Here is a 13,648-nt window from a genome sequence, read left to right on the forward strand (position 1 = left end):
TACAAGTTACTTGATGAATCGAGAAAATAATCAATAATCGGAAATAATAGTTAGCTGCAGCCCTACTATAGTTTAATAATAATACGGGGGCACACAAAGGTATAAGCTACACACACTTACAAAAAGGTAGGTGAGCTGGAAAGGTGTCACAGAGGAGCATTGTTTTATTATCTTTCAGTTAGCTAGGTCTACACTGAAGTTAGACTATTGAAAATATGCCAAACATTGTAAGTAGGAACACTTGCAAGTTTTACAGAGTCTCGTAATATAACTAAACTACACACTATAACACACGACTAGTATCAAGTCTTTGCTATGAGAGTAAAGTAAAATGAACATTTACCTACTGAACCCTAGCTTACCTTGTGCTATCTCTCTCTGTACAGTGTATAGGTTAACAACATTTGTAACCAAGGAAACTATCATCTCTTCTGTCATTGGTTAATTCAACGATGCGAACCTCCTTGGGAAGACCCCCTGCTCCCGTCGCAACCAATCAGGAGTGCTCACTGCTTTCCCACATTCCCACTGACGTCATGCACGCTCGCATTGCCTGGGACTGCTGGTGGAAGCAGGGAGCAACGGAGGGGCCGTCTTCCTCTTCCAGACTGTAGCTTTATGGAGGCGCGTTTCACTCTTCCACATGCATGGGACTAAACGACGGGACTTTACCGATGAAGTTAGATGTTCCAATGTAGATCCGAGCCGCAGCTCAGCCAGCGCAACAACAATCCTCCTAAGGTATTTAATTGCCTTTTCCCCCTGCTCTTTCACTAACTGCAGAATAATTGGGGAGGGGAAACGTAGGGAAAAATAAAAGAATCTGTGCGTAAGGCAGGAGGGTATGGACTGCTACTTGAACTTAGAAAGTCGTCAATTCACTGTGTAAAGAAAGTGGTTGCTTTTGTTGTATGTGTATGGCACAAGACAAACTTCTTTAGGTGTCTTCACAGCGGGAGATTATCTAATACTACTCTAATCTTGTTCTTGTGACCGATTCATCGCCAACAACGCACACCTTTGAGGAACCTTCACGCGCTGTCTTCGATGTTGTCCCTAACCGTTGGGATGAAAACGTAACTGGCTAACGTCCAGAAACTGTTTCGGCGTCAGCTTTCGGATACCAAAAAACTCACTTTTCTCTGATATTGCCCTTGAAAGCGTGTTGCTTAGTGGTGAAGGTAAAGGCAGGTGAGTTTAGAGTGTGGGAATCTCTGGAATGCCGAGGGGCGGAGATCCAGACTCTGCTCCCACAAGATAAGCTTACCTTTACCCTCACGTTCACTCGCCACATTCAAACTACGCCATATTTAATGACCCTAATCGGCATTTTTAAGCAGGGGCGTTTCTTTTAACGCGAACCGCATTGCTCTGCGCTGGGGAAGAATAACCTACCTTTTAGGACAGGATGGACTCACATTTATTGCCCCGGAAGGTGTCAAAGAAATAGTCAAAATTACCTGACCAAATGCATTAAATTGCAGCATTCTTTTAGCCTGGTTAATTAGCTAGGTAGTTGTCTCAAATCCTATGTCACTCACTCAGGACTTATACCCTCAGACAAGGCACATTTACATTACCTTGCCCCACTTTGGTTTTAAAAGTAGGTCTGATTTGAAATGCACAATAGTATGTGTCTCACATACAACCTAAAGCCCTTTGCTCAGTCTCCAACTCTTATTTCTAATAACCCAGTACTTGTCTGTATGAACTGTCACTAAAATCCCAGTGTGAGAAATGCCATTGCAACAGGAATAGATAATTTTCCATTTAATTTTAAATCCCTCTGTGTCATGTTTAAGTCTGGCTAAAACCTAAGCATAGAAAACTGAAGAGATTGAAGAAGCATTTATTAATTTTGCCATGATGGATATTAACCGTCAAGTCTCATACTCCTATTATCACATGAAAGATGCTGGTAGCAGTGCTTCATGTCTCTCCTGTTGCCATGCAGGATATATATATAGGTTATCTGCCTGCATCACTGATGTGACCATACGGTGGCAAGTTCATTTCATATCCACCAACAGTGGAAGTGCATATGGAAAATGAGATGATATGCGAATACCCTCTCACACAACATGCAGACACACACACACCCAAGAGGAATCTCTAGGTTACTCCCCTCGTGATTCACATTATCGCACAAGACACACACTGCCACACAGCTGACAACCATTGAGGGTGGTATACTGTGGAATTGAAAGAACAGCAGGATGTTGGTTTTAAGAGTCAAACTCTCCCTCTGTTTTTGTTTTTTAGAAGTTTCTGCCTTTTCTCTAAGCAGTGACACTGTGTTTGGCACAAGGAGAGAGGTTGTAGCGGGTCAGACATTCAGCCAACCAGTTGTCAGTTTATTTTGTCATGCTACATGTTTATCACTCTTGCTGTACAAGATAGTGATGCATGTTTGTGAAACTTTCTGTATTGATTATGCGGGCACTAGTACATGTAAGAAAAAGTATTGTTTGCACGAAGAACAACCTTGTGCCTCAGTAGACAAAAACACAAACATGCTTGTAAAAGACCTTTGTGTGTTGGTGTGATTGTTTGACCCACTCTTCACGGTGAGTTCTTTTTAATGGGAAATGACAAGTCGAATAGTTTAGTGCCCTTTGGTGGGCCTCTCCTCCTTGTATTTTTTTCACCCCCTAATTCTGGCCTGACATCAAGGCTTAAACCCTCACCCCTACATTGCATGTCAGATTGGCTTTTTTCTACTGTGATCAAAAAGTATTTTCCCCCTCTTTTAAGAAAGGGGAAAGTATTTCCATTCTTCGCCTCACAGCCTGTATGCCTGGGAGGAAAAAGAGATTATTTGTCTTGCGTCTGTGCATGAATGTGTGTATTTAGGCTAAGTAAAGTGCTGAAGTGTCAACCTCTTCCCTCAGCCAGTCCTAGAGAAGGTCAGCATCCCTTGTGCACAATTCAATCAGTCAAGTAGAGGTTTTACGGAGTGACAGTCAGCTTTTTGTGTTGTCGTTTCTTCGTTACCAACCCTTGAATGCATCTTGTATTACATCAGTATATTCATAACATAAATGTAGAATTTATAGCTATAGATGCAGATGTACCGTTCACACTTACAAGCATGATTGACAGTCCTGTCCATGTCCATGTTTACTTTACACTAGAAATATTTTACTGGATAATTTGAGAGTGCATTATGTTGCATATTTGTTCAAAAGTGTGAGCGATATTCAACAGTGTTTTCTTTGTCTGGGAAGGACTCTCAGCTACTGTAGTGTGGCTCCAGTGTTAGATGATAATAATAGTTCATAGTAGCCATCAACCAAAGACAAGCTTTTATTCATCCTTTGGCATGGAAAATCCTTTTTCATCAAATCCCACCCCACAGAGCTTCTTTCCATTCCACATTTGTATGGTGTGGTCTAAAGAGAGTTGATCTTTCTCTCCTGCTTCCCTTGAGAAGAAACCACATGTAGTAGAGTCAAGAATTTCCATTGTGAACTTGTAATATCTATCTTTGTTATATCACTCTAGTGTCTTATGGAATAAACCAATGAGCAGACCAATTATTAAAAAACGATTCATTCTTGATATCTAAAATATATTGTGAAGATTCAACACATTGGTAGCAGTAGGATTCCAAGCTTAACAGATAATCATGAATTTGCAGTTGAACTAATTAAAGAACCATAATGCATGTATATAGTGTATTCAGCCTTGCAGTGGTTTGTGTGGATAAGCCTTGACATGTGCGGCTGCTGGCTGATTGTTGATCTAACTGGATATGTAGATAGATTCCTGAAAGAGCCCCAGATTTCATGCTTTGGTTGGATCCCGGACAGATAATACAGAACGCAAAGCACGTCAGCGCTTCTAGAGATTTGGTGCACAATAGATTTTTGTCCGGTAAAATAGCCCTCCATAGGCCAGACATGCTGAGTCTGAAAGAAGCCCACTCGTCAGTGTCTGCTATGGGGACAGCAGCAGTGAAGGGACAGAGATTTTCTACTGTCGTTTGCTCCACGTGCTGCCTTACATCTAGAGACTTCCTACTCGCTCATTGCTCAAACAATCCCATCTATCTAAACCTATCTGGCTGCAGAGTTACCTCAACAGGGCACATAATACTTTGTTGAATATTTCAGAGCGCTACTCACATTATCACCCCAGGCCAACACTCTCTCTTTACTGATGGTAAAAGGAGGAGTGGTACAGGAGTCCATCCCAGTAGAGAGCAAGACTTAATAAATAAGCACAGCTGAAAACACTACTGTAGCCTTTACAGTCATGACCAAGAGTGACACTTGATGCTAATTAATGAATTTTTGAGCCAGGTGCCACACTGTTGTTACTCAACAGTCTTACACACTAAGCTTTTGTTTAAAATGAGAGTACATCTAGTTTCTACTACAGCAACTAGTGATTATTTCCGCTATTGATTTACATGTCGATCATTTTTTGTTTCATTTATTGTTTAGTTGATGAAATGTCAGAAAATAGTTTAAAATGGTTAGTTTAAAACACAATTTCCCAAGGTGACGACTTGAATGTTTTGTCCGACCATTCGTCTTACACTCAAAGATGTCCATTTACAATGATGTAAACAACATGAAACCAGCAAACCCTCGCTGTAGATCAACTGGTACCAGAAATGTTTGGCATTTTCTGCTTGATTAATGACTCCAAAAGTTGATTCTCAAATTTGTTCATTCATTTTCCGTCAATTGACTAATTGCTTAATTGACTTGTGGTTTCAGCACATAAGCTACACACATACACTTAGGCTGTGTGCTTCTTGGTTTAGACTTTTTTTAAACTCAAGCTAAAAGAGCTTGTTTGTGGGATCAGGTATCATCCCAAAGTGGTATGTGAGTGCACTCGGTGGCTGGATTTAGTCAGAAGGTGAAGGCATCTCCCCAATGTCAGGTTACATGGCCATGAGGGTTATGCCTGTTCCCAGACTACAACTGAGAACTGAAACAATCTGTAGGATTTGTTTGCCTCACCTGTTTCCATAAAACTGCCAAGAAGCAGAGATTCACTTCCTTAAATGTCAAGGCATTTAAAATACTGCTACAAAGTAAAATTAACTCTCACTGAAAAGGGGAGTTGTTGACAATGGAAATGAACAAATACAGTGCAAGCACATGACATTTAAAATGGCATTTGATAGGTCCTTAGCTTTGCATTTGGTTGTGCAGTTGGGATTCAGGTGTGTGCTGCGTGATATCAAAGTGCATTCTGTATCTTTTCTTTTTCTGTCAGATTAACTCGATATACCAGTAGTGACAACATCAAAGATGAAAAACCTGTAGCCTTAAGGCGATGGTGCACAGATTGATACAACTTAAATGAATAAGACACTGCTCTTCAAGTTTTTTTCACTCTCTAGAACAAGGTTCAGTTAGCAGATCCCCAAGAAGCAGAGAAATATCCCAGAACAACCAGCACTTTTCTGTGTAATGTCTTAAGTGTTGATATTTTACTAGAGAAATTATGATGTCTATGCTACCAGCTTACAAACCAATCCAACCTGTTAAGGGGCTTGTTTTTTTTTTTTCTCAGGAAGAACTGTTTTTCTGGCATCCAAAGTGCACTCCCCTCTGCATGCACCAGTAAACTTGAACAATGCCAAGCCCTCTTGTTTTCAGATTTCAGACATTCACTCACACATCATTTAAGATTTCTTGTTGTAGCTGTAGTAAACCCATAAATGCTGAAAAACAAGCACAAGAGATGCACATCTTTTGTGGCGTCTGGGATAAAAAAATTGCATATTGTTATGTTATACATTGGATATAATAAAAGATTTGCAGAAGTATCTCTGCGTATTCATCTCAGTATCTCAGTATTCATCTGTGATACGATGAATGTGATGGCACCCACACTGGCACCCTAAGGATATAAATTCTAGGCAATGCCTCAAATAAAACCATACATACCTCTGCAGTACTGCAAAGTCATACACGTCCTCCATGACTCATTACAGAGTACAACTAAAGGGGAATTTATTTTACCAACTTGTGGGGTATGATTTGTTTTTTCAATTAAATCCCCTTTGATAGATTATCCATATGGTGCCATCTAACAGAAACCCTACATTCCCTTCAGTAAGCAGTGACATTGCAGTCATAGATATTCGCCCTTTGTCAGTCTTTGTAAGAGTCCCAGGAATTTTTGTTGAATTATGCCAAGAAATTAAAAAAGGTAAAGCCTGCTCACCTGAACTAAATCATTGTTTTAAAAGGCCAGCTTGTGCTGGTTGGCTGATCTGACATTTACTTAAGTAACTACATTCCTTCTGTCTTTCTGCATCATGGTTCAATACAGGTCAGTGTCCTGATTGTTAAGGTACAGGAATTGATTTTACACATTTCACTTATTCCAGTTGTTACTTTGGTTATCCAAGGTTTATTCTCAGTTGTCAGTTGTGTTATCCCAGTATGTTTGATCTTGAAGGTATTCTTTTCCTTTCAGTTCGATTTGAATGCTGATGATTTTATTGTTAAAAAGCCTGCTGTAAATATGGATTATCTTCTTCTTCAACACAAAATAACAGGCCTTGGCAATTTTACCGGTTTTACCTAACTTAACTCAAGCACTCTGTTAAAAGGAGTAGGCAATAGTCACTGAACTATTCAACCTTGATTAAGATGTGTATGTTAGTTCTGTCATCAGTAATGGGTAGCATTACACCAGGAACGAGATACAAGGTAAAGTTAAACAGTAGCATGTTAGCTTTTGATTGTGCACTGTACAGAATGGTTTGCAATACCCATAAAAGTTGCAGCTGTTTTTTTTAGATGTACAGAATTATAGATGAGGGTTTCCCTTAGGACTTAGAGAGATCACTTTCCAATCTGCAGGCCAGAACCGAAAGAAGTGGTAAATACTGTGTTGGCGTGCAGGTAAGTTCTGTTAGCTTAACTGCTTAAAATACATTTTTCACATTGGGAGAATTTCTAGTCTGAGCAGTCAAATGAGCTAAATTGTCACTCTTGCCAACATCCCCGAGGTTTCCCCTCTGGGATCAATAAAGTATTTCTGATTCTGATTTCTGATCAAGACAGAAATTGTGGTCACGTTATGTGACATATTCTCAGATGCAGTGAGGTGTGCGCCAGGCCTCTTACAGGGAAACTTTAAAGGATCCGCCTGCTTTAGAAAAATTGCAGACTAAAGGCAAGAATGTGAGCCAAAAAATGGCAAAATAAATGTTACACGTTTTGTACTTTTGAGTTTAAGAGTGATTGCAGACACCCTTACCAGTTTAGTGTTTAGCAATAAATCAGGACAGCTACTAATAAAACAGATTTTTAGTAATCTCATCTGTTACCAAGCATCACATTTACAATACATAGTACTGATGGACACGGTATGATATTGCAACAAAATGAAAATATCTGCATCGGCCAAAATGTAAATGATTGCTTATCACATATTGGGAAGGAAATTCAGTACCATGTATTCTACAGTGGTTGTCGTGGGACTTAATAGTGCCATAAAGGCCTTGAAACTGTGCATATTTACAGAACTAGCTATAACTTAAAATGATGTGGCTCATTTCATTCAGGAGGACTTTGCCTCATGTCGATCACTATGTTTCTGTTTAAAAGTTTGTTCTAGCAGTTATCAGTAGCTGCACTCAAATTGAGTGGATAGCAGCATGTTGTTCTATGACCCCTGCCTATCCATTCCGAAGCTCAGAGCATTGAGTAGGCAGTGCCAATGCAAATCAGACGTCAGGAAGTACATGGCCAGGCCTCTGCTTATCCATCTCCCTCTTTAAGCTGGTTTAATAATACTTCACGGGAACAGGAGTTTCCTTTCTCGCGTTTTGTTTTTCCAAGTTCACCAAAGTTCAGAAGTCAGTGTCACTGCACAGAAGAATTCAACCTTTCGATCTCAGTATTTTATTCTTGTTGTCTAGAACAGCCTGTTATACAATATACAATACACTGAACACATTTTAGCAAAGCTTTAAGCCAGAAGACCAGAGTGTATTTGTACAGCTGTATTAGAGCCTGAAGCTTGTCAATTAAAATGAAAAGCAGAGTAGTTTTGTGTCAATATAAAATAATTATCTCTACATCCTAAAGCAGAAAAGCTATTGTGATTTCCAGAAACTACCCCTGGTCACTGTCAGATATGCATTTCCCAGCTTTTTAGTCATACTGCAGGTGTATGGATTTGTCTTAAATGAGATGAAGTTGGACAGGCAGCATACTGAGAGTGATGTTAGAGGGTGTGTGAGGTTGGTGTTGTCTTAAAGCAACATGTTTCATCTGGCTATGATTTGAGGGAGCATGAGTGACCGGTTGAGACAGGAATCAACATTTTATCTATTAGCTCATAGTTGTCAGAGAGATCAGAACACACCTCACAGGCATGCCTATTGACCAGGCAAAGCAACAGACTTTGTCCTTTCTTCTTCAGTTTAAATTCTACATCCAACATTTTAGTATATTGATATACTATTACAAGGTAAACAAACAGCTAGTCATGTCAAGCTTCACTTCAACCTTTTAGATCTGAAAGCCAAAATAAGCCAGATTTTGAGTCATAGCCATATAAAAACCTGTTAATGGTAACTGGATTTGGAGTGATAAGATATAGATGAGCTCCCTGCCAACACGAGAACACAACTAGACATGAACAAAACTGGAATGGATAGGTGGTCATATTAAAAATCTTTATTTCTCACACAGTTGTGCACATGTAATGTTCATTAATATGAAGCCATCACTCTTTTATCTCCCAATTCATGATCACGAGCCTACAGAATTGTCCTTTTTATGAAGACGCAGTCAGCTAAGCCAAATTTATACTATTCATAGCTTTGTGATTGATTATTTTTCTGGGGGCAATTCATCTCTTGCTGTAATCAGTCTTAATAGAAGGTGCTGAGCGAGCTCAGTTATTCACCTCAGAGACACCTTACATTGTGAGAGCCAGGACACTGCCAATAGCAGAACATTCCTTATGCTAATTTTCCTTTTCAATTTGTCCCATTCGGATGATCTCGGTATGTCTGTCAAACCTCTCTCTCTGAATCCTGCATGACAAACAATCTAAAGATGATCATTTTGATAACCATTTGATATGCTCAGCAGTAGGAAAATGTTTGACACAGCAAATGGAGTGCGTGGGGTTGATAAAACTGCAGCATTGATTAAACACCTTTTTAACTGAACTGTTAAATGAGGTTAAATAATGAATGTCCCGAGCTATGATCAAATGCTTTTACTCAACTTTGTCAATTAGCTTAGTGCATAAAATCTTCTGTTACATTTGTCTTGCGCCATATACGTTAGACAACGAATTCCTTGTATTGACTTCTCTAGAGATGTTCAGAGCATTATGCTATAATTCCTTTATTGGGACGCATTGCTGCTGTATGTTGTGTTTGCATTGTAATTGTACGCAGAAAGGCATTAGGGTGTTAAATGTATTCGTCTAACAATGTGTGACAGGATAAAGTACGTCTGTCTAGCACAAACTCTGATTCTATTTAAGGGATTTACATGCAATCGGAATAATTTATGCCCCATTCTGTCACAACATATTAGTGGTGGTGTCATGTTGGAAACAGCTGATGAGACTTCAGTTGAGCCTCTTCTCCCCATTAGTTGAGGTATTGTTGTGAGGAAATGGTGTAGAGGGTGAATGATCATTGTAGGAAGTTGTTCACGGAAAGGTAGCCTTGTGTTTTTACTGCTGCACAGTGCAAACATGGATTATTTGGTCTGCAGTCATCTTCCCCATGTCCTCTCTGAGTAAACATATCATGCAAGATAAAGAGCAGCTCAGGGAATATGCATGCGTTTGTGTGTTGCATAGACTAGTACAATGACTGTGTTTCCTGCCTTTACTCAGTCAAGCCCTGCCCTGTGGATACACATGCTCAGATAGGCCTCAGGTTATTGCAACATTTGTTGGGGTGACGTTCAAGGTGTGAGGTAGGCATGGGTGCAGCTTCTGAATGATTTCTTTTGCATGTCCGCTTTGTTGAGAAGGTGCAGGAGATGCTGTAGGACTGTTGTCTCCACTCCATGTCGCCTCGTACTTCTCAGGTTGTTTAATCCTATAGCAACAGAAGGACAGGTATGTGTCTATTTAAAGGAGGCTACATCATTCTCTGTAGCTTATTCAGGGTAATTATTGATAGAGGGATTGTGTGTGCATGTGAGACTGTTTCTGCTCTGGAAAGGAGACATTCCTTTTCTGTTGGGTGTGTCAATATGAGCAAAGCCTTTTCAGCTGTTGAGAGCAACAGAAAGTGAAATATCTAGGGATCTAATAATTACTTATTATTTGTCATCCTCCTCCAAACAAATTTTCCACGCGTGGCACCTACTAAGAAGTCACAGTATGTCGATACTTAGGAGTGTACTGTCTGAGGTTAAGGTTAATCAGTGACAAGCAGTATGTATAGGACCACTGGCATATTTGTGTTGCCCACATTCTCAAATCAGCTCAGAGCAATTACTTTGTCAGGGCTTCAGTCAACACTTCCTAACCACGTATTTAACAGTGTGTGCAGTAGGGGATTTCAGAAATTGTTTCAGAATTCAGTGACTTGCTGTAAAAACACAATACTGCTGTTGTGAATGCTTTTTGAGCTGATCCAAAGTGTTTTTCTTTACCTCTGTCTTCATTCTGGGGATTTATTGAGGCTGAAATATATTATTGTTCATCTTGGTGAATTCTGATGAATTATACTGGACCACAAATGTTAGTTTTATTCAGGGAAGTCAATACACTGTTTGAAAGAAGCAATTAAGCATCGTGGGCCTTTGGGGACGTTGTTGTAGCTGCTGAGAGATTAGTAATGGGACTGTATTTCTCCCCCACAAAGCTTTGCTACATAGTGCTGCTAGGTTACTCTAGATAAGTTAGAAGCAACCATGTGCCACAGGGGCCTGAGAGCATGTGGGTTTTCATTAAAAATACACCAGATTTAACTGATCAGCTCCTACTGCACAAGTTGAAGTTGTGCTAATAATGAGCAACTATCTAATTCAGTTAATGTCAGCCCTCCGTGCCTCATGGTTTCCCTCTTCTAGCCACAGTCAATCCAGCTTAGATATATACTGTATACATCAAGCATGTACTTTGGTGGACCACTTCATGTTTGTTTCAGACATCCTGAGAGGTGCATATGGAGGCTTAGAGGTTTAATGGGATGTTGAGCTTGATACACAGTGAAATATTTATTAGCTCATTGCACACAATGTAGCTCTTACGAGAAGGTATTTGTGATTTCACTTCATGGATTGCCAAGTTTGGTTCTGTATGTGGAACTCAGTAACAGTTAATTACTATCTTCTTAAAACAATTTTTATCACTTCTTTTGTCTCCAAAAAGAGGTGCAGAAGATGGGAGAGATGTAGCCTGTTGTAGGTTCTTTAAGCAGCTCTCAGCTCTGTTTGTGCTGTAGACTTCCCAGCTCTTTTTAGCTCAGCAAGTCAGAGTAATCAGCATTTGAACTGCTGCTTCTCTAAGACTCCCTGCAATTGAAATTCAGGCTAATGTATAATTATTTCTCAGCTCATCTCCATTTGTCAGTGTCGAACGTCTGTGACCTGGTGTCACTCAGCCTCCTGAAGACAAATCTTCCTCCCGCTGACTGACAGACAATGGGTCTTTTGACTTACAGGAACACTGCATGTGTTCAGGTGACAACAGTTTATCTCTTCTTGAAGTAAAAGTGAGAAATAAAGAAATACATCAGTCAGTGCATTTATATGCACTTAAGTCACCTGGTTACTGTCGGATTTCTGCAGCAACCTCATTTCTTAAATGTCATGTAAGCATTGAGGGATTAAGAGAGTTTAACACAGCCAGATTTTTGCAGGAGAAACCTGATTTCTCAGCCATGTATTTGTTTAACAGGGTTTCCAACAGTGTTTTTATAGGCGCACATGACATGATTGCGTGACAAACATTCCAGACAGGTAGTAACAATACGACAACACAGTGGCATGAAAGGAAAGATTATTACTCATAGTGATACATCCTTGAATCCAAAATAGTCAAATCGAAAGTCAGACTAAAACAGAAATTAATGAGTCTAAATAAGTTGGTTTTAAGGAAGGTGTAGGATATTTGTAAAATTCAGATGCATGAACACAGTCAAGGAAACTGTGCTCTCCCACTATAGAGCCTAACCTCTTACCATCAATCCAAATGCTGTGACCAGAAATGAAAACAATTCTTCTGGGTTCAGAATGATAAATCACCAATACACTTAAATATGCAGTCTTGACTCAAAATGTGCCCTGGTAGAAATGTGCTTACTGACCATGCTGCATGTAAACACAGGAGTTACAATAATCGTGTTACTGCGGTGCGTGTAAACATGTTCTCTGGTTTCCTGCTTTAACCTGATTTCTCCCAGTAACGTGGTTACCTGTGTGCATATACTCCTTGGGGAAGGGCACACATGGCACAGGTGGCTTTCGGAGGGATCAGAAAACTGATGAATTCGTGTCTGATGAAATTGATGCAAGAAGGCAGTATTTGAATCTGGGACAGTAGATGTGTCTAACCTCTCTTAAGCAGCATTCCCTTCAGAAACATGCTCTTTCATTAACGTTTGACACTTTAGTCAGATTTTAAAACACGCTGCACCATCATTTCCATTTCCTTTCCTTTCCTCGTACCATAAACTACATTTAATGTGGGAGACGGAGAGTCACGGAAAGAGCGGTTGCATAAGAAGCTCAGAGGAGTGGCCGGAGTCTGAGGTCAGAAGATCAGATCACGTGATCCGACTAGTCAGGGTGGGGTCAGACTAAAACTTTTCTTGGCAGTCTTGGAGACACTGAGGATTATAATACTTTAAAAGGGAGATTTAGCTTTGACTAGAAAGAGTTTCGAGTGAAAGAGATGTGTCTTATTCCATGTTGAATAGTAATAAATGTTGTTTGAAATCAGGTTTGTTTTGTCATTAGCTATTTTCAAAGATCTTGTCATGCTGTCCTATACAGAGTGTTTATTTTCTGCTTAGTCAAGGGAAATAACCGTAATGGTAATAATTAGACACTGGTTTGCCTCTTTGTTTAGACCAGAATGAGGTCATCTTTACTCTGTGGGAACTACAGTACAGTCCTTAGGCATTCACCTAATGACTGCCTTGAAAGCTGCACAGATTGGGCTCGGGTCCTTAGCTTCTCACCTACTTCTCAGTGTTGTGCTTGCTCTTCAAACTGTCTAAGAGCTTGACATACCAAGGCTTTTAACTGCTAGGCAGTGCAGCGGGGTTATTTTCCCCCTCAGCATTTGGAGGGAAACACAGAGAAATGTTGAAGAACCAGTCAGCCATGTGCCTATAGGACTGTGGTAGGTTGGCAGCAGCATCGTTGTCTTCATTCCTCTCTCAGAGCTGCTGAGAACCCCAAGCTAAGCAGAGTGAAATCATTCTGAACCAGATATAATGGGGAATTTCAGAGGTAGGCTCACATCACAATTTTTATTTGCTTAATGGTTACTTCAATAGCGTTTGCTTTCCTTTTCATATGTTGTTTTTTCTGTGGTTCTATTTCCTACAGTCTGCTTAGTGTGCACTTTCCTACAGTCAAGTTTAGATTGCTGAGAAGTATTCCTTTGGACAGATCATACATACAGATTTTGGTCAAGACGTGAGGATATATATATATATATTTTATTTTTTTAT

General features: G+C 39.9%; 2 protein-coding genes across 14 annotated transcripts in view; one reads left to right on the forward strand and one right to left on the reverse strand.

The window, feature by feature from the left end:
* LOC122885441 (coiled-coil domain-containing protein 148-like) overlaps positions 1–1,323 on the reverse strand; it is a 28,389-nt gene extending 27,066 nt beyond the window's left edge. Inside the window, exon 1 of one of the 8 annotated variants that reach the window (XR_006380114.1) lies at positions 363–472. The gene's annotated coding sequence lies outside the window, so the exon portion shown is untranslated. The other 7 variants (XM_044216537.1, XM_044216539.1, XM_044216541.1 and 4 more) reach the window with 7 other exon arrangements.
* The window catches only part of LOC122885440 (plakophilin-4-like), a 79,590-nt gene continuing 66,512 nt past the window's right edge, over positions 571–13,648 (forward strand). For 2 of the 6 annotated variants that reach the window (XM_044216530.1, XM_044216527.1), the window contains exon 1: positions 13,313–13,424. In XM_044216530.1, the coding sequence (XP_044072465.1) occupies positions 13,409–13,424 (16 nt within the window). In that variant the 5' untranslated portion in view covers positions 13,313–13,408. Of the gene's footprint in view, positions 742–10,055; positions 10,075–13,311; positions 13,425–13,648 lie in introns of those variants that run through there. The other 4 variants (XM_044216528.1, XM_044216529.1, XM_044216525.1 and 1 more) reach the window with 4 other exon arrangements.

Source organism: Siniperca chuatsi, linkage group LG12 (genome assembly GCF_020085105.1).
Source record: "Siniperca chuatsi isolate FFG_IHB_CAS linkage group LG12, ASM2008510v1, whole genome shotgun sequence".
In the NCBI taxonomy this organism is placed as follows: domain Eukaryota; kingdom Metazoa; phylum Chordata; class Actinopteri; order Centrarchiformes; family Sinipercidae; genus Siniperca; species Siniperca chuatsi.